Genomic DNA, 23,683 nt, shown 5'->3' with positions numbered 1-23,683 from the left:
GTACTTAATCTTATCATTATAGTAACTAATCGCATCGTTGTTACTATTTTTAATCTTATCAAAGCCAATCTCATCGTCTATGCAAATGGACACCAAGTCTTGAGCTCAAATGACATTAAAATTTTGACAAAGCTTGCACTAATATAAAACTGATCTTACAAGGCAAAAGAAGAAAACTATGTTCGGTACGGACCAGGAAAACATTATGAATGAATTTGTCATACAAGTTCAATAGAAAAAAAATGAGCTATTATTCTTCCCAGTACAGTCAATAACCTCTATGTGACTACAGGCACTTTGAGTATGTAACACTGGGTTTTTCCCTGTCGGACAGAAAAAAAAAAAATGAATACGGTTATGTTCATATGTACTTAATCAAGAATGTTTGCAACAAGTAAGCACACAGTCCTCCAAAAACTGGCTGAGCTGACTTGTATACAGTTTAGGGTCCTTTCTAAAATGATCAACATGTGGTGTGGAGACAAAGTTGCATGACCGAACCTCACGCCCAGATCTCTTTTGCTTCTCTATAAATGATTCCACATAATCAGCAGGGATGACTCTATCTGCAGAGCTATAAATATATAACTGAGGACAGGTAGGTTGTCCAGATGACAGCAAGCCTAATACATCAGAAAGCCTCCTGCAAGATGATATGATACCGAGTTATGTCAATTTTAAGGGGTAGAGACTTTGAATAAATAATGAACATTGGGATGACTTCCAGTTAGGATCATAAAGGCCACCTAGATAATGCCTTAAAGCACGAAAGAGATAGAGAGTGAGAATATATCATGCATACTTCTAAGAAAGAAAATCTTGAAAAAGTTGTGTATTGCAAATAATTCTGAGTCCCAGAGGAAAGCTTTTCAATGAATCAAACATCGCCTATCCAGTTAGAATAGTAAAACATCCATTCCTTTCTGACTAAATTGAAGGGGACAGTTACCTGTTAACACCAGGAAAATTCAAAACAACCTCAAAGAACTTCTCCAGGACTAACAGCAAAGCAGCTTCAGTTACTGCAGGCTTGGGTTCTGAGAATTCTCTTTTGCCAACTGATGCCCCCATATCTGATTCACTTGAGCTAGCAAATCCTTTTGTGGCAAAACTATGTTTCTTCAGAAAAGCGGCGGAGAAACCTGAAGCCCAGACCTGAAAATTTGAAAAAAATATAATAAGCAAATCCAGTGTACTGATCTGAAGCATGAACTCCAAACGTAAAGCAAAAGAAATAAAAAACTCCAGAAGGATCAATAAACATAGAGCCTACAACACTCTTGCAAATGCCAATCTACAAATTTCTTGGAGAAAAAGTTGACAATTTTACAGATTTTCAATGCAGTAAATGTACTGTATCAAGACAAATCAAGCATAAAACAGTATAATTTTTATGAGCACTAGCAATGACATAATGGGACATAAGAGAACCGGAACACCTATTGTATCAGAGCACAAGACCATCACCAACAAAGGAAGATGCTTTACGGATAATAAATCAGCAAGAACAGAAAAGAACGAATGTACAATGTCCATATACTTAGGAATATCCACCTAAAAGCAAAGCATGATAAAGGGACACTAGCAACTTATTAACACTTAGGCAGAAGTATACAGAGGTCTGACTGATGATCATAACTTAATTTTGCATTATAATATAAAATAAATTTCCTTTTTCAAATAAATTCTGTAATTTAGTTACAAGCTGGTGGTTATAACTTATAACTACCATTTTTTTATTGATAAAAGTAGATTTGATTATTACTAGAATCAACAAGTTTTAACATAAAGTGCTAGCACTAAAATATGTCTACTCTTCCTCGGTAAGATAATGTGTTTTTAATCAAGTCAGTTACATATGTGAGACACCTTCAAGCGCCATTTACCTGTGGGTCAGGGGCGGCAACAGGGGCTGAATCCACAATGCAGCCTCTTATCCTTCCCATTAAAGAAGGATCTTGTTTCTGGAACTTCTCAAGAATAACTCCATATCTGCAACAAGATGAATTGCAACCAGAAAATCAGTTAAGATAATTAGCGTAAACAACAGAAATAAAGTTCTTTCATGCATATATGTACAAATGCAGTGTTGTCTGTGCTTGCAAGTGTATCAGACACTAAGAGATAGAACTCACGTTAACCATCCAGTATTGCTAAAAGTGTGAAAAACCAGGTTTTTCCCATGCTCCCCTTCCAACCAATCAGCCAAGTGATTAACAAGAATGTCTATGTCCTGCTCAGCTTTCCCACCAGCTTGGTAACTGATAATGTCAATCATTGGGAAGGTGAAGGTAATGGCATGATAACCCCTGGAGGCATACCACTCTGCATATCTCTTGAGATGTTTCTGCTTAGATCCCAACCACCCTAACAAAACAACAACTGTACGAGACTTTGCTGACGAACAGTCAGACGTCCCAGAAACATCAATTGCAGATGGCTCAGGCAAATGCCATCTGTACAAAACATCAGGGGTTGAGGTAGGGATACTCTCTGTACATGCAACATGCTTTGATGGTTTAGCTAACTCCGCTGACTTATACAAATTACCTAGCAGTGGAGATGAAGCAACAGAAGAACATAGGACATTGGGAACAAAATTCCGGCCTGAGTTTGGAATCGGAAAGTTAACACTAGGGAGAGGTACTCGAATTCTAGTAACAAACGACAGGCTTGCAATCTTGGAAGCTGATATATTTTCTGCCAATGAGGCCTTGGACTCTGGTAAGGAATTAGATACGGAAGTTTCAATTTGTTCTGAGGTCGAACAAGTATCCGATAAAGGAGGTGGAAATTTAACAGAAAAATCAGCAGAAACAGAAGCCACGGCAACAGCAGCGGCTGCAGCTAGAGGACGTTGAATGATTCCAGACAAGGAACCCATATTGAACACCCAGAACAGAAACTACCATACCAATATGAAGCAGTCCTCAAATAAAAATAAACAGCCAATCCAAAAGTCAAAGAAACTCTATCTGGTCAATACCCAGAAAGCCAAAAGAAATTTTAAACGCAAGAATCACCTGCACAAAATAAGAGGATCCAACTATGACCCAACAAATTGAATTAAATCAAGAAATAGAACACGGGAAAAACAAGCAAGAAGATGTCAAGCAAATGAGCTAAGCCAAGGTTGGCATATTCTATTGTTGATGCTGTATATTCCTATTCTTACCTTGTAAACAAAAACTAAAAAGGAGTTTAAAAAGAATCGGGCTGTCAATGGATAGACACTGACAGCCCTATCAATTGCTGTATCGGTAACCCCACCGACCAAGAACCTTCCTTTGCTTGTATCCAAAATACGAGACTACTGCAAGAAAAAATTTTCATTCAACAAAATACAGCCATAAATTATTAAGAATAAACTAAAAAGGAAAAACTAACAAACAGCGCGTGTGTGCAAACTCGACCAGTTTAAACTAATGATAGAATGCCACGTCTTCCCTTCCCCAGCCCTGCTGCTTAAACAACATGACAGGGATTGATAGCTAACCCCCAATCCGACGATTTAGGAGCCTAAGAGGGTTGTTGCAAACGACGGTTATGCCCTTTGAAATTTTTTGGTCCCGTTATGATTGGGTAAGTGGGCACAATCCCGCCCTTTCATCTAGAAAGGATAGAAGGGACATAGAGGAAAGGGGTAATATAGGAAAGACAAAAAGCATACGCAGCTGCGTTGGACCAAGGAATCTTGGATCATTGGATGTAACGTAAGGCCGTCAAAACTACAACTCGCAAGAAGAAAGGAAGATCCGTAAATTGAAATGGCTGTCACCCTGACGTGTCGGCGTGTCGGGCTGTCGGAAGCGAGTCAACTCCACCACGACTCGGGTAGAAGTCAGTTACAAAGAACACGATAACCGGATGATCGAAATCAAAAGCGGAAGCCAAAAGGCAAACCCAATTCATAAAAAAAAGAATAAAGAATAAAAAGAATAAAGAGAAAAGATCGTAAACAAATGCAAGCATTAGAAAATAATCTATAGATTTGGATTTAGTTGATAATCTCAGTAAAATAATAAGAATGCAGAAGGAAAAAAGAAGGAGATAAGAAAAAAGAAGTCACCTGAATGGGCAGAAGGAGAATGTGAAAGGGGTTTGGGTCTTTTCTTGTTTTGTTTTAATTAGGAGAATCCTCTTTTATTTGTAATATGAATCAGAAAGAGAGATGGGGCGTGGCATGTTTTCAATAAAGAAAAAACTGTTTTTATTTGGCTTACGTATAAAAAATTTATTTAATTAAAATTAAATAATCATTTAAATTTTTATTATTTTATTATAATCAATTGAATGTTTAAATATTTATTCTTATTTAATAAATTTTTTATTAAATAAAAATTGATTAATGGATAACATTAATTTTTATTTAATCAATAATTTAATTAATTGAAAATAAATATTTAAAGATTAAATGATATGAAAATAAATATGCGAAGCAAATTGATGATAATAAAATAATAAAAATTTGAATAATTATTTAATTTTAATTCAAAAAAAATTTTGTATTCAAGCTTTTTATTTTATTTAAGAAAAAGAAACTAAAGGGAATGAAAATTAGAGGAAAAGGGTTATATTTACATTTTTATTTTTGAGATTATTTATATTTGTTAAATTTAAATTAATTTATTTCAATTTAAACTTGGTTGCTATGAATATGCTATTGCTTTTAGTTTTAGAATTAAGGCTTAATTTTGCAACTAATAAATTTTTCCATGGATATAAAACCCCATAAAAAAAAAAAAAAAAAGAGAAACGTATTTTTTTATAATATGTTTTACTTTGGTTTTCCATCTTACATCGTGGATACCGTACCGTTTCTTTGATGACGTTTATCCCAAATCCGTTTTGGACCTTCCTGGGTATGATATTTGATTGCTCTACCAAATGGAATTCACTTCCTGTAATTGTTTCCAAGTCTCAAAATTCAGAACAAATTTGAAGGAAAAATCTTCACCTTCTTTATATCTCCATAACCAATATGGGTAAAACTAGCAAAACCCACGACGGTTGAATGAGAAAAAGCCACCAAGGTTTCATTTCATGTATGTAATCATCATGCATACAAGCGATCAACGTCAAGGATGCTTAAAACAACATATACCACAAACAATAAGGACAATATGCAATTGACTCCACATAACAAACTATCCAGAACATGTTGAGTCTCTAAAAACAACAAAAATTCAAGATGACACAATAAAAAGGATTGTAAACTGGTAGACACTAGCAACTTTTTAAACCATGAAACAAATGTTGATCCTAAGTTTCAAACCTTTTTTTGGAATCCCCTGATATGCAGAAACTTACGCAGACGTGTTGCAGAAAAACATTATCAAGTCATCAGCTGCATGTTGCACAAAATAGCTGTTACCCAATCTGGCAAGATATTGTCATTCTGGATGTCCTTAAGAGTCCTATGAAACCATAATAACTGTTCCTTCAGCAGCATTTGAGGGGAAAGGAAGAGAGAAGGGGTGGAGGGGGGGGGGGGGGGGGACTTAAAACTGAAGTCAGATATTAAGACCTTAAATTCTCAGAAAAGTTACATCAAAATAAAATTTAAGAATTAAAGCATGAGAAATGCCCTAAAAATCAGATATTCACTTGTACTCAAAGCCTAGATAAAAGTCATACAAGATCTTCAGATTCATCGACCTCAACAAGTTATTTACTCTTAAAGTGCAAAAGATGACTTCACCATGCTTTTTATACTCCATGATGTCAAACTTTCCAACTATCAGCAACATGAACAAACAAATACATGATAACTGCATAACACTATTTAACAACCAACTGTAGTAATGCAGAATTGTTCAAAAGAACTAATAAACAGAAACTGTAAATTACTTTCAGATACTCAAATGTGGAGTGATAACCAAAGCAACCAAATTCAAAATGATAAAATCAAAGCGACTGGATAATGCCCAAGAAGTACTTTTGAAGCCAATTACCAATCTATGCATAAATCATATTCTCTCCACTTGTTAGTCATCTAATATCATCACCAAGTAATAAACTGCCACATAACACATTTCTCTCTTACAAAAAGTATTCCAGAAAGATAAATGACGCATCGCTAATGTTCTTGTATGATGCCCCACAAAAAAATAAAGAAAATGGTGCAATATTTGTCATACCTCAAGAAAACCATAGATCTAAGTCCTAATTCTCCAAAAGTTACAACAAAAGAAAACAAGGCTAGTTCTCAAGACCAGAAGAAAACTACAGCTTATATAGTTTCCCAACTTCACCCGATATGGATCACCCAAGCACTTGCTTTTCCTTCCATCTAGACTCATTTCTATTAATATTCAAGTCTACCGTAGAGAAAGATGCACTAGGACACACAAACCATCAATCAACTGAAAGCATGCCGAAGATTCATTAGAAAGCAAACCCAAGCAATAAAGTTTAAGAATCCACACACTCACCTCTGCTGCCTAGGCACTGATAATTGAAAATCCTTCAAGCCAACACAATCAGAAATATTTTTGAGCCAGCTAACTAATCAAAACGTTAAAATAAAAGCAGTTCTTCGGAAAGGAAAACATAATTCATTTCCAACTTAAAGAATGGGATAGGCATCCTATATTCTTCTGCAATATACAAATATAATTTAATTGATAAAAAAAAATACAGGCCCCTCTCATATGGGGAAGATATATATGCTAAATGCTTTAAAACATGGATGAAAATCCTCACCCATGAAATACTTTCCTGAAATTAACTTAATAATTGACACGTATACTAAACACAATTAACTCCTAATTCACCAAATTCAATACCCAAGATCTGGGAGTTTTGAGAGTAATCATAATCACAAAAATCTACCTGATTCACCTCTAGATGGATATGTGTTTTATCAATAGATACTCTACATGTTACTGGTTTTTGTTCCCCAAATAAAAGAGAACAGTTCTCGTAAAAACCATCTTTTGGTGGTAGATTTAGCAAAGAAGATTTTGGAGCTGACACCCTATGTTTTCTGCTAGTAAAAGTTGAGCTTTCCCAGTCTTTCACCACCAATAACAAACGATGTTGGCGGCCTAGAAGATCTGACACATATTTCATGTCACCTTCAGCTAGAGCATGTCGAACACGAGTAGAAGAAACTTGTCCTCTCTCTTTTAAATCACAACAGTTCATATTTCTGGCATCTTGGTGCCTGTCCATGACAGAATTTATTATGTAAGCACCCATACCAAACTCATCACATAGCCTCACCAATTCTGAAGCATCACCAGCAGCCTTATAGCCAAACCGATAGTTTTCACCTGTGACAAGTAGCCATTGAAATAATTTATTTCAAATTATCTGGATTAACCTTTTACTGGATAATTTTGAGACAAATAAACTTCTAAGAGTTGACACAGCTTTTAGTATACCTGCCACAACTCCGCATACTCCAAGCTCCTTCGCTAACTTCTCCACAAACTGCCTTGGTGTAAGATGTCTAACACTCATAAATTGTACTTGGAATTCCTTGGGAGCCACATTACCACAATATGGAGCCCAAGAGGAAAGAACACGCTTACGATCACATTGGGCAACTATAGGAGGCCTATTAAAAACCATACTTGGTTTCATTAGCTATGAGAAGCAGCCATTAAAACAGCCAAAAGATTTACAGCATTAAACAAACATATATATACAAACTTTACCTAGGCTCCCAACCAAGGACTTCTGCCATTCCTACAAATGACAAAAGATATGGAGTTCCAACCTTTGATGCTTGAATTGCAAGTTCTCGATGGCCGATGTGAAGAGCGTCAAACTTTCCCAATGCAACTACCCCTCCTGGTGGAATGATCCCAACAAGTAACATAAAAACACTAACATACAAAAATATAAATTATGGTAGAATACAAGTGAAGGAGAAGAACATGAAAAAGAAACCTGCCACTGAGGACAATGCTTCAGAAGGGTGTTCATGATCGTCTTCTCGTTGGCTTTGCACAAAACAAAATTATTCAGATGCTTCAAAAATACAAAACTAATATACCCCAACTATAATTAATTCAAAGACAGAGCCCTATATCAATTTTGAACACCTGTTTAATTAAATTGATTGAAATTAAAAAAAAAAAAAAGTTCAAGCAAACAGCTAAATTGTTAACATAAGGGAACCTGAAAACGATAACAAATTACTACTAAAATGTTTTTTGGGGGAAAAAAGAACCTGAAGGAATCGGGAAGAATAGGAATGTCGCCAGCGGATTTGGACTGAAGACTAGAAGAAGAAACAAATCGGGGTTGGAATCGATGATTACAATTAGTGTCAACATTTACGGCGATGAAGGAGCAGGGAGGTTTAACCATGAAAGAAGAAAGCTGCAAGATTCTGGTGGCGCAAAACCCTAATCTTAAATTTTGATGATAGATGCGAAAGCTGCCACAAGCCAACATTTTTATCAAGCTTTTATTACTCTCAATGTTGAAATAAAAAAGGGGGGCTTTGACCTTTTCTTTTTGTAGTTTTAAGGTAATAACGAAAAAAGTAAAAAGTGTTTGGTGTGTTTGTTCTTGCTTTGCTCTTCTCTCCTTCCTCTGCCACACAACAACTACAACAACATCGTACTTGCAACTGCAGCAGCAGTGGACGTTAGGGCTTTGCGCTTTACGCGGTCTGAAGTTGGGGCCTCTCACGCCCTGTTAGCCAACGTCAGTGCTTAAAGAGATTAGGACAGGGACCCCACTATTTTGTGATATGGTCCCATTAATTAATTTCGACCAAAAATATTTCTCACTTTGTTATTGGGATTAAATTCCATCGGAAATTTCGATTATGGATAAAAAAATAACTCTAATTTTATACATTTATAAAATTATTAAAATAATTGATATTCAATGCATAAATTTTTAATAATTTTTTTTCTTTCATAAGATTCATTGATAATCATTATCTATTTGTCACGAGTTTTACATAAACAATAAGTCTTATAAATCATGATTTTTCTCCTCCTAATAAATATATTTTTTGGATTAAAAATATAGATACATGATAAATTGTGTAGAAAACATATCTAATTCTTTACTTATATAAACTCTATGAAAGATATCAAGATCCGGGTAGCTCATACCAGAGGTCAATCCCATTTTTATGGATGAAAGTTAGTGCAATTGGACGAAAAAATGTCATGAATTACGTATAAAAAGAAATAGAATGATCTTAAACGTTTAAGTTCGGACTGTTTTTTCATATTATAAATGACTTCAGTTGAAAATGCTAACCCTTGACATCTAATCCCGATTCGGTAAGAGAGACATGGCTATTGCCCAAACCTTGGCAACCAAAGCCTAATTGTTTTTCATGCATATTAGAGGAAGCAGTTTTTTTTTTTTTTTTTTTTGGGTTCTTTTTTATGGGTAAGAGAACTGGAGATTTTATGCATTTCCGTACTTCTGATTCGTTATTAGAACCGTAACTGCCCATATAATAACATTTGGTATTGAAGGAAGGAGTTCACAAGTTAACAATTGAAGGAGATTCAAAACAGGGCATTACAGAAGTTAACAAAGGAGAAAAGAAGGGTGAGGACGTAACATCGTTGCCTTCTTCCTCACGTAATTTTTGCTGTTTCTCCCAGAGGCAAATGTACCTCCCCACAACATTGTTAAACTTACATTATGCTTGTGAATGTCAACAGCCCCATTCCTTTCCAGAGGGGGCTGTAGATGATGTTCTGCTCAAGTCTTTCAATGAAATTATCCATCCAAAAAATAGAACAACTCCATGCAATAAATGAAAACAACACCAACAACTGATACTACACCAAACCAAAGCAGCATGAGAAATGGATGCTGAAGCAGCTAAATAATGGGAATGGGGGTTGTTATGCAACTTTTGCATGAATTAGTAACCGTAACACCGTAGGAGTGCACAAAGAGTAGAAGAAATTAAACTGAGGATTAACACAATGCAATCTTTCAGCTTTTCAGCCACAAACAAAGCTCAAATTTTGTGGATATAAAATTAGCTTTTTAGTAAAAATAATATACATTTTAAATTTTGGGTATGCATTTGAATTACTTGCCTCTTCAATAACCAAATCGAATGTAAAAGCAAAACTCTCACAATTTCTATATGCGACAATTCCTGGTTACGAATAGAATATGCAGCTAACAGCAGCAACACAGCAACTATAGACCAACTAGAAAGAATAATAATAGTAATAATAATCTAATTTAAGTATACCTTGTGCTGTTCCTCCTTCCCCACCACTTCTTTTTCACCTTGTCAAGTGCACCTTCTTCATTTCCAAGTTTATTCAAGATCACTTTTGTTTCTCGTAATCTTGCTGCATAATCCTTCTTCCAAGTTTCAAACATCTGCTTCAACCTTCTAAGCTCACGATCTGGGTTCAGGCTTGCTTCAACCTGTCCCGATTTTACTTCCACCAAGAACTTGGCATCATCACCAAAAACTTGACTCCTCTGCTCAAATTCCTCTGCCAACCGACTTATAACACTCAAACCTGCACCAATTGGTCTCAAACCATTGCTCTCAGGACCCTTATGATTGCTTCCTGTATCCCAGCTATACTCTCTATCATCACTTGCATTAACTGATGCATCTGAATTTCTCTCAGACTCATCAACTGCTAGGCTCTTCTTTGCAATGGAGAGACTGGATTGCAGTGACCTCATTTGTTTCTGCCACACTTCTTCCATGGAATTCATTTTTAGCTCATACTCAGACCAACGGCTTTCATATTGTTGGAGCCGCTGGTGGAGGATGTCATTTTCCTCTTCTTTCTCCCTCAGAGCAGCCTCAGCTTTAAGAACTCGGCGCTGCAGTTCAGCGAGAAATGATGACTTGACCAGCACCTCATCTGATTCATTTGCCTGTATCAGAATTTATAATCATTTAGTGTCTCAAATGCAAATAATATAATATGGGATGAATGCACATATGTTCTAAGAAAAAGTTGGAACTGATTAAAAGCAACCGACCACAACATATTGAGACTGAATTAGAATAACAATCCGATGATTACCAAAAATTTAGATTCTGCATAACAGTTAAAAAAGAAAGATTCAAAAATAAAATTAAGCATCATAGAACTGACTGACAAATTGATCTGCAAACTGTTTGGAAGAACATTTTTTTTTTATCTTTTTTTGCAAGATTGGACCTATATTTTATGAGAAGATGCATCATTACAAAAGATCAAAGAATATTTAAAATATTTCCTGACTAAAGTAATAAGGGAATGCTATTTGATAAATACTAATAAAGAATTACATAACTGCAGTATAGAGCACACAATCGTACCTTAGAGGCCCCAGATTTGACTAATCCTATATCTACAGAGCATCTTCTGACCAACCAGCCACGAATTACTGCAGTATAGAGCACACAATCATGAAATTATACATAAATTTTCAGTGACATGATTTTCAATCACTATGACTTTACATAAGAAAATATCTAACCTAAACCGGCTTTGTTGTCTTTCTAAATTTTGGTAGCCAAAACCAAATTTATCACATTCACTTATGGAGGGTATTCAGTTTCATACATACTTAAATGTTTTCCATCCATCCTTTCTAAATTCTCACGGGTTATATTAGAAATGCACTTTGATTTTTATGAATATCTTTAACCGAAAGAACCCAGTTGTTGACATACAAAACATCTCTATCCTCAAATTGACCTGACTGTGGCAGCCAGAAGCCCAAGCCATTTTCAGTTCTACTGAACTTAAGTTTCAAGAAAATACTAAGACACATTATATTGCTTTGCACGTTTACTATCAAAACTCAACAATAAATAAATAAATAAATACTTACCTGATTGTATCACAAGTGAAGCATTATTAATGTTCTTGAATGTTTTCCTAGCATTCCTGCCTTTAATCTGCTTTTGTATAACAACAGCAGCTCTCTGTCTCTGCAGTAAGACAGCAAATTCTTTCCTGGTTTTCTGTCCTCTGACAACTGTAGTAAGAGATAAAGAAAATTCAGGTCTTTACAGTTTCTTATTTTGCATAAAAATAATTTCAAAGCAATAAAAACGGAAAATGGGAATACATGACTGAAGGGTAGCAGTTCCTCTTTGAAGCTCCTTAAAGTAGCTGCGAGCTTGGTGCCCTCTGAAGCAGCTTTGAGCACGTAAAATACCATGAAGTGTATGATTCCTTGTATCCTCAAGAGCCCCAATCTGCATTGGTTATTAATCTTATATCAATATCAATACATCAAGATCAAGATCAAGAACAGATACATGTTGCAGGGTATTTTCAATTTTTTATTATTAAGAGATACAGTAACTGCTATCATACAGTTTATAAATCTCAAGAACCTCAATCTGCCCAGAGTGTCCAGAGTGTCTGTGTTATATCAATTTAAGTCAAGGTTACAAAGTAGATAGATGTTCTTAAGCATTTCATCTTTCAATTACATCTTTCAATTACACGAGTTGATAGCAATCTTTTCAAAATTGAACTGCCTTTCAAATCATTGAGGCAAAGAATTAAAAGGTGGAGAGATTGGGATTGGGTTTGACTCTCAATTCAAAACAGGATATCAACGTAATGAAATGAATGTACTCATATCTACTCAAAAAATACATATTATTGTGGTGTGTATTATATATTATAACAACATCGATGCAAGCAGAAAAAAAAAAAGATGTATGCTCATTATAATCTTCTTTTACATGAAAAAGTTTGAACTAAAAACTCATCTTCATAGGGTAACTTACATGACCATATCAGAATTATAGATTCTTATCCGTGCTTCCTATTTTAGTTAAACTAAAAATGAAAACTATAATATTCCAAATGGTTCCTGAAAAACCATGTCAAGTCATAGGGGAAAGTAGGCATGGGCTTTCAACGATTTTGGCAAAGATCAGTGTTGTCATGGGCACAAGGGGCTAGTGCCATTTACACCATATGTGATCTATTTAACTGGCACATCAGCATTCAGCAGCCATGGAAGTCAAACACTGCCAAACTTCCATACCCCACTCCCCCTCCCTCTTTTCCGAATAAGGAGCCCACAAAAGAGATTGGGGGAGGGCTAAAAAAGACTAGAGGGTAAATCACACAGGATGAACCAATTTTGTTATTATACCTGCCCAGTACGGAAAAACAATTTTGTGTAGCCAACTTGATACATCTCAGGCAAAATGTTGAATTGATGAAGAATTGCAACTGAAACACTAAGCGGATCCTGAGAGGCAACATTTTCCAGTAGAAGAAAACCATACCTGAGGAAAGGTACAAAACAAACCAACACCATCAAACAAAAACACACAACCCAAAAGGAAAAATGGAGAACAGATCAAATGCTTAACAATTATGTATAAACTCTCAAATCTGTGTAAAAGGGGGAAAAGAGAAGGAAAGGAAAATTGACAAAAAGAAAATGATTTCTTCTTCTTTACCTTTTGGCAAACTTCTGGTGAGACATTCTGGTCGGAAAGCCAGACCGTGATATACGAACAACCTCTAGGACACCACAACATCTCAGCTGCTGCAAAACAAGTCCTTGCTCATATGATCCAGGAGACTGAAAGTTGTTGGGCTTTATACAACGTATGAAATGTGGAGTAGTGCTCTCTAGACGTTGCATTAGTTGGAAGAGTTGACTCTATATTATAGAAAGTAACACAAAAAGAGAAATAGAGGATAAATTAACTATAATCTTCAAAAAAGAATTCCATAAAAAGTAGACTTTACAAACTATAAATGCTATAATTTATAATTCTGAGGTCAGATATCTAAGTTCTTTCATACTCCTGCAACTATATCCTACATTCACACGGGTTCAATTACTTTTATAAGCAAAAGAAGTAAAAGATTTGAATCAAAATTTCATCTGAGACTATATTATAATAACAAAGGAACACTGCATGAGAAACAGTAATCTGAATAGTATGGCAACTTCCACAATTTATTAGTCTTAAATACCTCACTAATCCCAAGGACTGCTATGCCTCCTGTCCAGGGATACAAGATGATTTCATCTCTTAAGGAACATAAAGGGGAAAAAATAAATCAAACTACTAGTGTCACAGGACTCACAACTTTTAAAACCATGCTTGACTTGCCTCCATTGAACATAACAAGCAGACCTCATACTAATAATTAAACAATTATCATTGGAAGAAGCAAAAGAGCAAAAGACAATAAGCAATAAAACTATTTTTTCCATGACAGAAAAATTAGAACCAAGAGATTCAGTTTTAGTTGAAAAGGTTGTAAATACAGCACAGTGAAAGGCAGATTAACAGATTTAAATCTCGACCAGATCAACCAGTTGCAAGAATCACATTGGAGATGATAGACCACCCCAAATTGATCAAGATTTCGTTTCATGCTGCCTAAAAAAATGACAAGAACCAAAGGAGGACAAAAGAAACTTCAAGTATAAGATAAACAATGGCCAGTTTTAGGTTAAGATGTGTATGAACCCCATACCTTTGAGCAAGAAGCATAACAACTTTTGCAAAAGCATAAAAAATTTCATAAAATGTCAAGTAAAAGTAATGGATCAATATATACACATATGAAATTCAGAACTATCTGGTTCCCTCTCTGAAATAGAAAGAATGAGAATTATTAGCATGTATATACTTGTGGACGTAATTCCATAGAAGCTTCTTTCACATATTCGTACTCATTAAGTATATGATAAAGATTGTTCATACTGAAGCCTGGGAACACTTGAAATTTGGAAAGGACTTCACCTTAAACTTTGTTGCAACACTTAACTTTTGAGAATCTGCACCACCAGCTTTATGTAAAGGACCCACCACAGGCTTTCCAGATTGGTTAAGCATATTTGATGCAAATGTCTGAGGAAGGTGGCATGAACACGAGGACAGTAGTTGAATTGAATCCAGGTGCAGTAAGTCTCTGTTCTTCTCTAGAAATCCAGTTGTGTCATATGTAACCTGAGTTGGCAACGAAGAAAAGCTGTCAAATTGTCAGGTAGCAAGAATAAATAAAAACTGAAAGTGAAACATCTTTCTTCCACCGCCAATACTTTGAACAATGAAAAACTAGGAGGCGCAGGCAAGCACCTTTGAAACACAAGAAAGGAATACCGCATTGACAATCCATGAATTAGAAAGCTAATTACCTCTCCTGCAAAATGAGAGACAGTGAAAGCTTTTTCTCGCTCTCCTCTAAAACAAGAATTGGAATTCAAATGCTGCTTGAGCTTGTTGGCAAATGTGAAGTCAGTGCCATTTGGAAAAGTGGACTCCTCATCTAACAGAGACAATAATCCCAAAGGTTTCTGCAAAAAACATAAAAAATAAGATTCCAAGAAGCACATTTTATACATTGATGCTGCAAAGAATAAAAGATATCAATATGGCAAGCATCAAAATTTTGATTAATTATTGTTGTCATTCTTGCAATTTCTACCTTCAACTCCATCAAAAGGATGGGGAAATACAAATGAAAGAAAAACTGGAATTCAATAAACATGCTTAGCATACTAGCAGCATAACATACACAAGACATGTATGTACATTCTTTGTTTTAGTGTCACGTAAAACCTAAACAAGAATTGTTAATTTGGTAGGGAAAAGTGAATAGAGGCTTCTAAACCCAATACAATAGGAATAATTGGAGATGTTATACAATGTGAATAATTGGAGATGTTATCAGAGAAAAAGACTATCTTAGTATATCATGCATAAGATACAAAAACAACTTCTGTTGAACCAAATGACAGGAGTGCAGGAAACAAACCATGAGAGCTACTTTTTCATTTCAAAATTCTAAGAGAACTTTTTCTTTTTCTACACAATTAATATCAAAATGTTATGAGACATGACTAACATCAAAGCAGGCCAACCTTTGCAAGGCCTTCCAGTAACGACATTTGTGCAAAAGTTCATGATTTCCTACACCAAGGCCCAAGCACAAAGAAGGAAAGCATACATGAAGCTGAATCATTAAAAATGAACTCCTTACCTTTTCAAAAAGAGTAAGACAATCTTGGTTATCATCAAAATCAACTTTTGCCCAGTCAATGCCATCTTGGATATATTCCTAAAAGGGAAAAAAGGATGAAGAATCATTGTAAAAGTCACAGGTCTTGTTTGGATGAAATCACATTAATTCTCAAACAACACTAACTGACCAGCACAAAAGCAAAGCAACTGACATATTGCCATCTTTTATAAAAAGATTAATTCAAGAATTAAAACTCTTTCTTGAGCAAGGTGATCTTTCAACAGCCCTCACTTCAACTGCATAACTTCAATCATCATTAATTATCCAAAAAGATAGTTTCAATCATCATCACCGAAGATTCAATGATTCATTACTACAATAAGTCTTCCCCACCAAAGAATGCAAAATGCTATAAAAGAGGTTCTTTACAGGGAAAACTTAAAATGTAAAAATAGATTGTCAACAGCAGAGTTTTGAGCTTTCTTCTTTTTTTTTTTTTGTTTCCAAAGCTGGAAAACGGTAACATTTGCCATTACTTCATGGTAACTCATACACTTTGAAGCTACTGTTGTACATTATTTACCCAATGCAAAACATGCTGACACGAAAAGGTTGAAGAAATCTATCAAGTTTCGGTCAGGTTGTATAAATGCCATGAGAATCCATATTGTGGGAAAACACTTATTTACATCTGGTTGTAATCTTGTAATCTGTATATTTATATTTGTATCTCTAGAATTAAGTATTTGTATCCCTAAAATTAGGATAGACAATCCCTCAATTATAGGATTAGTTTTTTAGTAAGATTTAGTTTCCTAGTTTAACCCCTAGTTAGTTGTTTATAAACCTAAGATTCTTGTATAATTCTCAAGAAACAGTTTTTCAATATACATTCAGTTTCCACACTGATTTATTTCTTAGTTTTTCCACACATATCAATAAATTTAAGCTCTAAAACAATCATATGATACAGAAAATATAAGGTACCTCCTGCTCCAACTTGAATAAATGACGATTAAAGTGCTGCTGCAATCTCTCATTTGCATAATTAATGCAGAACTGCTCAAAACTATTCCTCTGTAGAAAGGAATCATGTTGAATGAAATACAGAAGAAAATGCCAATTTGGACATACAGAGAGCCACAGAGAGATAGAGAGAAATTCAAAGCATTATTGAAACATACATCAAATGATTCAAAGCCATAAATATCAAGAATGCTGATAGATCTGCCAGTTCGCCACTTGCCAACGGCCAGTGATTTGTTAATTTGTTCCACCAGCCACTCAAACAAACAAGCATAAATTGATTTTGCCAAGGCATCTCTTGTGTCAACAGCCTGAAAATGAAAGAATGTGTTGATTACGGATGTCAGCAAGTCTTAAAATGAGAATATCAATAACATCGCTTCCAACTTTAACATGTTAGACTCTAGGACAATCACCAGACAGAGGTTCATAAACTAATGATGGGGGTCAGAATCCCAAACAGTTTTAACTTTTGACACCAAATTAAGATATAGAAGCAGGTAGTGTAGAAATTTTGTGAAGCTGAATAGTCATGTAAGAAATACAAAGCTAAATATAATAGGAAGATAATTTAACTCATCCTCTAGAAATGAAAGAAAGTGAGGAAATCTTGCAATTATCAATTTCATGCTCATTTATATATGCATAGACAGCAGTACTGCCAACACAAAGATATTATATCATCAAATTCAGTCATATTTGATTCTCTAATTTGATTCTTCAAAACATGGCAGAAGAGTCAAATCCATATTAATTTCCATAATTATGGCATCAATTCAGAGATTTCCCTAGATGAAGAGTAAAGATGGACATAAGGTAGCATAGAATGAGAACAATATTTGGGATCAAAGCAACTTAAGCCTTCCTCCAGCCAGCTTCAATAAACAGGCAAGTACTCGAACTTTGGCCCAGGAAAGCCACAAGGGAAAATAAAACGGTTTCACACAAATGTTATTCAAATGATAAGCATGGAGAAATTCTTAATCTGAAGAAATCATCGTTTACATGCTCTACCCTAAACTGAGATAGAAGCTTGCACTTTTTATGACCTACCAAACAAAATATAGTATTTCTACAAAGAAGGATTCTTACCTGTGATAGTGTTAGTTTTTGGACAATATTATCATTACCAACTCTCATTTTGCGAGTTGATAAAGCCAGATTAAGGTCTGCAGTGTCACATCCAATCAACTTAGCAACATTGATTAGACCTGAAAAGTAATATTATAGCCTTCAGAAAGATCAGATGAAGCTCAAGCAAAAGCAACATGAATAAATGAAGACCATTTTTGTAGAAAAAACAGTGACATATCATACTAATGAAAGAAATGCAAGAACGCATATCAGCAGCACTAAAAAGGAAGAAAAGATAAGAGGCAAATGCAGATGCCTGATACAATGGGAAAATAAATAAAAACTAAAAAAGAGAAAATATCTTGACCCTGGCACAAAATACTGCCACCAAAAAAAAAATGCCAGTCAAATCATTAAATGAACAAACAAGTATAACAAACAAATTGGACTCTGATACCATTTTCTAAGCATCCAACCTAAAATTAATTGGCAATAAGTAAATATACATAAATATAAGGCCACAGCAAACTCTAAACTTAACCAATGGGGGATACCACTACTTAATAGTTTTTAGCTTGGATTTCTACTGTCTCCATTTCATTTTTCCCTTTCCTTGTAAAGTCTATTATCAGAAGAAGAGGAATTTGGGGGGAAGGGTAGGGGAAAGGCTATATGGATGAATTTTTTAGCATCAATGAAGGGTCACAAGGTATAACAACAACAATAATAGAACTTAAAGACATAAGGGCAACCCAGTTAGTAAGAGTCTTTTCCCATTGGTTTTTGGAAATTTCTTACTTTCATCTGCCACAGCTTCAACATGGTTTTCATTATCAATCATGGCAAATGAGACATTTCCCAGCCACAGTACTGCAGCAAGCATTGCGAAGACACTCTCTTGGTCTTCTTTGCTAACATGGACAACATCCAAAGCTTCCTGAAATTAGACATATAAACAGTATATGCCAATTACTTTCTCAGTTTTAAAGTATGAATCGTGACAAATAACTAAATGGATGAAAGAGATAAATCATGGGAAATAAGCAAGTACCTTAACAATGCGAAATTGTTCAGCATCATCAACCCCAGCAATAGAATAGCAATTACTCTGCTTCAAATATTTATACTCATCCACATCCTTCAAATTTAGCTTCTCTGTATGCCAAAATTGAATGAACATACGCAAAGAACATAATTTAATATGGCAAAAGATTGAAGATGATTCTTCAAAATAATATAATTAGGAGATTATTCCACAAAAGTAACAGCAAAAAAGGGAGGACAACAACTAAGCTAGTTATCTCATGGATACTTTTCTACTATCACATTTAGGAGAGTCAAAACCATAACATATACATTTTCAGGCCTTCATAGTGGACAACTCTAATTTGCTATCGAAGATCGGAAAGCATACCCTAAGACAAGCTCAAAGATGAATAAACCATAAGCAATCCAGCAAAAAAGAACAAACTTGTATCCCAGTTGATGCCAACAGGAAGTATGTTAGCCCAAAGAAAAATAAAGATTGCAAGCAATCATTACCTCTGAGAGCACGAGGAGCACCAGCACAAAGCTGATAAAATATATGATAAGACCTTTCTCCCTCGGCACATTGGACCACTCTAGACTGTTCATATAATAGATTAAATTAGCAATTCATACCTAGAAAAATATAATGGATCAAATGGCACATAAGAACAAAGTGGTGTAAAAAAATTACCTTCTCTAGTAAAACTGCCCATTTGGAAGAGAAAACAAATTCAAAACTTGATGTTAGTTACAGATTTCAGGAAGGAAAAATAAATATGCTCAAATAATTAAATTTCACCCCAGGACCTCGGTAGTAAAAATGGCTTACAAGTTTGAATCTTGGCCCCAGATATTTTTCCAGTTTCACTAAAGTGGATTTCAATCAACTTTCCCTGAGATTTTCACTTAAATTATTAGTACTTGAAGCCATCTCATCATATTTCACTATGCGCAAAGACTATGCAATTTGATAAAATCAAAGAAAGAGTTTGAGAGCCATGAAAGAACAAAGGAACTTACAAAACGGCTTGAGTTGTCATTTCTTAATGTTTTTGCATTACCAAATGCTTCTAAGATGGGATTGGTCTTCAATATTTCATCCTCTATTCCACTCCCACCACCAAGAGCTGCCAAATATTGCATTGCTATCTTTGCTGTCTCAGTTTTTCCAGCTCCACTCTCACCACTAGACAAGCAAATAGCAACACAACCATTACAAGCAAAGACACATGCAATAAAAATAAAAAATAAAAAGTTAGCTGTAATAAACCCCTGACATATGCTTCATTGATTATGATCAGATTCACAATACAAATCATCTAACAAAGTAATTTACTCTGATGAAATTTAAGACTTCACATTCCACATCACATATTTGCTGAACTGAATTAAAAATAGAACAGCTACTGTAAAGTAAATACTGCAATGCACGTCAAAGAACAAAATATTACACATCCACAGCCAAAAAAGAATCTATACAGAGATAAATAGGCCTAATTACGAAAAATAAAGAGAATCTCCTTGAAAACTTACTAAAAGGTGAAAAAAAGGAACCACCCAAAATTAAAATGGCATTGGTTAATTACAAAAGTTCAAAAGATACTTTACTAATTTAGGCCCAACCTTAGACATCCTAAACATAAAATATGTCTAAACCTAGAGTAATGACTTTAATAGGCAGCAAAGTTGGAGGTAATCCCTACAATAGCTATACTCCCCTTTTACATCTTAATAGTTGCACATCCTAACTCAATAAAAGCATTAATTACAGAAAGAGTTAAGACACATATTCTACAGTCCCAGCATCTGACAAGCCATGAAATTTTTAGTATTTGATCATCCTTGTCATCATAGATAGCAGGCTACATAATAGAGCATCTTTATAGCCAAAAGAGAAACTGGTTGCTTCTACAGGCAAACTACAATATTTATATTCAATAATCGTCTACAAAATGTATTACTAGTTGTGCATTCTCAAATAACAAATAAGAAAACATCTGTATAGTAAGCAGCTAAAATATGATCAGTAGAATCCATGTAAAAAATATACTCAGAGAAGGAAAAGAAGAGAAAAAGAATACCAACCTTATGATGATAGATTGATTTACTTCATCTGGAAAAAAAAAAAAAAAAGAAGAGAGAAGCGAGAACCGTATTAAAACCTAAACTCATGATAATACCAAAGTTAATAAAATAAAAACCAATCTAACAACTTTAAGAAACTGAATGTACCTCGTGTCATTTCCCGGATGGCTGTGTCTGCAATCGCATAGACATGCGGGCTCTCAATGGATTTGTTCTTGTATGCTTCAATATAATAATTTCCATATAAAGAAACTTTTTTAAAAGGATTGATAGCAACCAAAACTGGTCCTGCTTTTGTCTGAATTGAACATAATTATAACAACACCATTAGTAAAACGCTGACCTTGAGATGCAGGTTCAAAATTGATAGAAAATAAGAAGAGCTCTTACATATATCATATCTTGATTGTATCTATACTGGAGATTGAACAACACTGATGGCTCATTTAAAAAACTAAGTTGCATGAGATCATCCACACCATCAAGGATATCAGGATTTGCAGGTATCAAGCTATCAGAATTCACCTTTAAAACCTACAATTGGAATACAAGTAGATAAATCAAATATCTACTTAACGTAAGAACTTATTCTTCATGCTCACTTAATATTTGCTTACTTTCCCATCAGGAAGAGAAATAATAGACTCTATCCCTGAAGTTGACATTATCCTCCCCAGCTCCCAATTCCCACTTGGAAGTTGAAACCAAGACTGAACTTTCTGAAACAGCAAGATTAAGTAATTCAGAAGTTGAGCAAGAGATTTACCATAAACATAGCAAAGACCAGATCCTGTCAATGCCAGAAGGGCTAACCTAATATAAAACCAAGAGCCAGAAATTACCTTTTTTGTGGCATAGGATGTTATGTCACTCCACCTGCAACCGATGTTAGACTTTGAGACCGAAGGTAATGGTGTTGCTGCAGAGTCCACGTCCTCATCACCCACAGAAGGCCTGTCCTCAACCAAAATAGCATTCCCAATATATGGTGAATCCTCATTCGCCTGATCAGAATCAGCAACACCATTTTCAATTTTCTCAACAACCTTTCCCCCTGAATCACCATTTTCAGGGACGCTTAAGCTGGTTACACCATTGTTTCCCGAATTTACATCAGCATATCCGATAGGATCAGAAGTAGGAGAACCCATGAACCTAAAATCAACAGGCAAAGATTTAGTAAACCGGTGGGAAGGAGGAACAACAGTTTTCTGAGACATTTTCTCCTCAGTGTTTCGCAACCCTGAGGTTTGAGCTTTAGGAAGATGCATCAAATAAAGGTTGAGATAAAAAAGGTGAACTTTTTTTCAGTTTTCACCAAAAGTTCTATCTAGCTTTAATACAAGACCCCACTTGAGAACTTATCCAGGCAATGCAAATGGCGGGGACCATTGTTTAAGACACACACCCCAGTGCTCTTCAATCCGCGGTTGCCATTAACAAGCTCAAAGCATAAAGATGGTTAAAGCTTCAACTATCACAACTAGAATTTACTATCTATTAAACAGTGGGAAACATCACGACTTCATATAAGCCTTCAGCAAATTTAAATCCTGGATCCAATATTAACTTAAAATTCGTTGAAATCTTCAATCAAAACCGCAAGCTTCATATAATTGCACTACTCCTTTTCAAACTTTCCATTTGACCGTTTAAAAATTACAAGAAACAATTTAAGTAATCTAAACAATAAAGAAATAAATAATTAAAGAAATTTTATAGCAAAGAATTGTCAGAATTAGAAACTTTTCTTCACTTTCTTTATTTTCTCAGCAAACAAACAAGTATTAAGCCTAAAACACAAAAAAAAAAAAGGGCCAAATCTAAACCGATCCAAGCAAGCAAGAAAATAGCAAATAAAAAAAAGAAGCAGAAATATCAAAATTTTATTCACATACCTGAAGAAAATATTTTAAAATAATAACTACTTCAAATCCAAGTGAGTACTTGAAAGCTTCAATCGATCTCAAAACCCTAGAAACGTTGGAGATTCCCACTAATTAAAATTTCTAAAGAAGAAGCAGATGAAAATGCCGGCAAAAGCAAAGTTTTTTCTTTTCAAGTTAAAGCCTTAAAAAGAAGCTCAGCCTATATACTCTTTCAAAACAGTAGAATTATGGTATAAGGATGGTGTTTGGTTTCTAAGAAAGTACAGAGAAAAAAATCAAATAGAAAATTCGAAGGCGTGAGGAGAAGGATTCAGCTTTTTTGCTAGTCTCTCCTTTTTTCCTCTGCGTCACAGATAATAAAAAAGAAAATCCATTTTTTTTAAAATTTATGGAATTTTATTTATTTATTTTTCCCCCAAATTTTTTAGATTTGGAGGTTTTTAATTACCGGATACGGGATACCGTATGCCGACCGTATTTAAAAGAAGATTTTTAACGTTTTACGAATTTCTGATAAAAAGACGATATTGCCATTTTTTTTTGAAACATTGGCGGCGGGTGTTTCCAAATTTTTTTACTAAAGTCTTGGAATCTTGAACATTAAGCTTAATCTTTATGTTTAAAAATACTTTAGTAAAAAAAAAAGCCTGGTCTAGC

The 23,683-nt window shown here is 34.8% G+C and overlaps 3 protein-coding genes across 11 annotated transcripts; all 3 read right to left on the bottom strand.

The window, feature by feature from the left end:
* Positions 1-110: 110 nt before the first annotated feature.
* LOC111281450 (uncharacterized) lies at positions 111-4,187 on the bottom strand. 6 transcript variants are annotated; one of them, XM_089760995.1, is made up of 7 exons: positions 4,070-4,187; positions 3,176-3,313; positions 2,136-3,023; positions 1,887-1,992; positions 950-1,155; positions 502-643; positions 111-323 (listed from the first exon to the last, which is right to left on the bottom strand). In XM_089760995.1, exons 3-7 carry the CDS (start codon positions 2,882-2,884, stop codon positions 279-281), a joined length of 1,248 nt encoding a protein of 415 aa, XP_089617121.1. In that variant the 5' UTR covers positions 2,885-3,023; positions 3,176-3,313; positions 4,070-4,187; the 3' UTR covers positions 111-278. The 6 variants fall into 6 exon arrangements, with proteins under 6 accessions (XP_089617121.1, XP_089617123.1, XP_089617122.1 ...); XM_089760997.1 differs by having other exon boundaries at positions 3,176-3,310; positions 4,070-4,162; XM_089760996.1 differs by having other exon boundaries at positions 3,414-4,110.
* Positions 4,188-6,534: 2,347 nt separating this feature from the next.
* LOC149518889 (FAD synthetase 1, chloroplastic-like) lies at positions 6,535-8,710 on the bottom strand. Of its 2 annotated transcripts, XM_022869183.2 has the most exons (5): positions 8,183-8,710; positions 7,900-7,952; positions 7,665-7,800; positions 7,389-7,564; positions 6,535-7,277 (listed from the first exon to the last, which is right to left on the bottom strand). In XM_022869183.2, the coding sequence occupies exons 1-5, from the start codon at positions 8,407-8,409 to the stop codon at positions 6,751-6,753; spliced, it is 1,119 nt and encodes a 372-aa protein (XP_022724918.2). In that variant the 5' UTR covers positions 8,410-8,710; the 3' UTR covers positions 6,535-6,750. The 2 variants fall into 2 exon arrangements, with proteins under 2 accessions (XP_022724918.2, XP_089617118.1); XM_089760992.1 differs by lacking the exon at positions 7,900-7,952 and having other exon boundaries at positions 8,183-8,431.
* A 1,181-nt stretch (positions 8,711-9,891) lies between these two features.
* Positions 9,892-23,398, bottom strand: LOC111281449 (myosin-1-like). 3 transcript variants are annotated; one of them, XM_089760989.1, is made up of 23 exons: positions 23,036-23,398; positions 21,980-22,292; positions 21,755-21,856; positions 21,528-21,671; positions 21,285-21,435; positions 21,138-21,165; positions 20,073-20,238; positions 19,882-19,945; positions 19,744-19,757; positions 19,566-19,650; positions 18,822-19,178; positions 18,042-18,160; positions 17,108-17,260; positions 16,911-17,000; positions 15,942-16,019; positions 15,097-15,255; positions 14,702-14,908; positions 13,397-13,602; positions 13,084-13,219; positions 12,037-12,166; positions 11,797-11,943; positions 11,279-11,346; positions 9,892-10,848 (listed from the first exon to the last, which is right to left on the bottom strand). In XM_089760989.1, the coding sequence occupies exons 11-23, from the start codon at positions 18,904-18,906 to the stop codon at positions 10,189-10,191; spliced, it is 2,238 nt and encodes a 745-aa protein (XP_089617115.1). In that variant the 5' UTR covers positions 18,907-19,178; positions 19,566-19,650; positions 19,744-19,757; positions 19,882-19,945; positions 20,073-20,238; positions 21,138-21,165; positions 21,285-21,435; positions 21,528-21,671; positions 21,755-21,856; positions 21,980-22,292; positions 23,036-23,398; the 3' UTR covers positions 9,892-10,188. The 3 variants fall into 3 exon arrangements, with proteins under 3 accessions (XP_089617115.1, XP_089617114.1, XP_089617116.1); XM_089760988.1 differs by lacking the exon at positions 23,036-23,398 and having other exon boundaries at positions 18,822-18,960; positions 19,075-19,178; positions 21,980-22,372; XM_089760990.1 differs by lacking the exons at positions 16,911-17,000; positions 23,036-23,398 and having other exon boundaries at positions 18,822-18,960; positions 19,075-19,178; positions 21,980-22,372.
* Positions 23,399-23,683: the final 285 nt, after the last annotated feature.

The sequence above is a fragment of the Durio zibethinus genome, chromosome 5 (genome assembly GCF_047325235.1).
Source record: "Durio zibethinus cultivar Kanyao isolate XHJ-2024 chromosome 5, ASM4732523v1, whole genome shotgun sequence".
Taxonomy (NCBI): Eukaryota; Viridiplantae; Streptophyta; class Magnoliopsida; order Malvales; family Malvaceae; genus Durio; species Durio zibethinus.
Note: the sequence above shows the minus strand (reverse complement) of the source record. Positions and strands in the feature narration are given on the sequence as shown.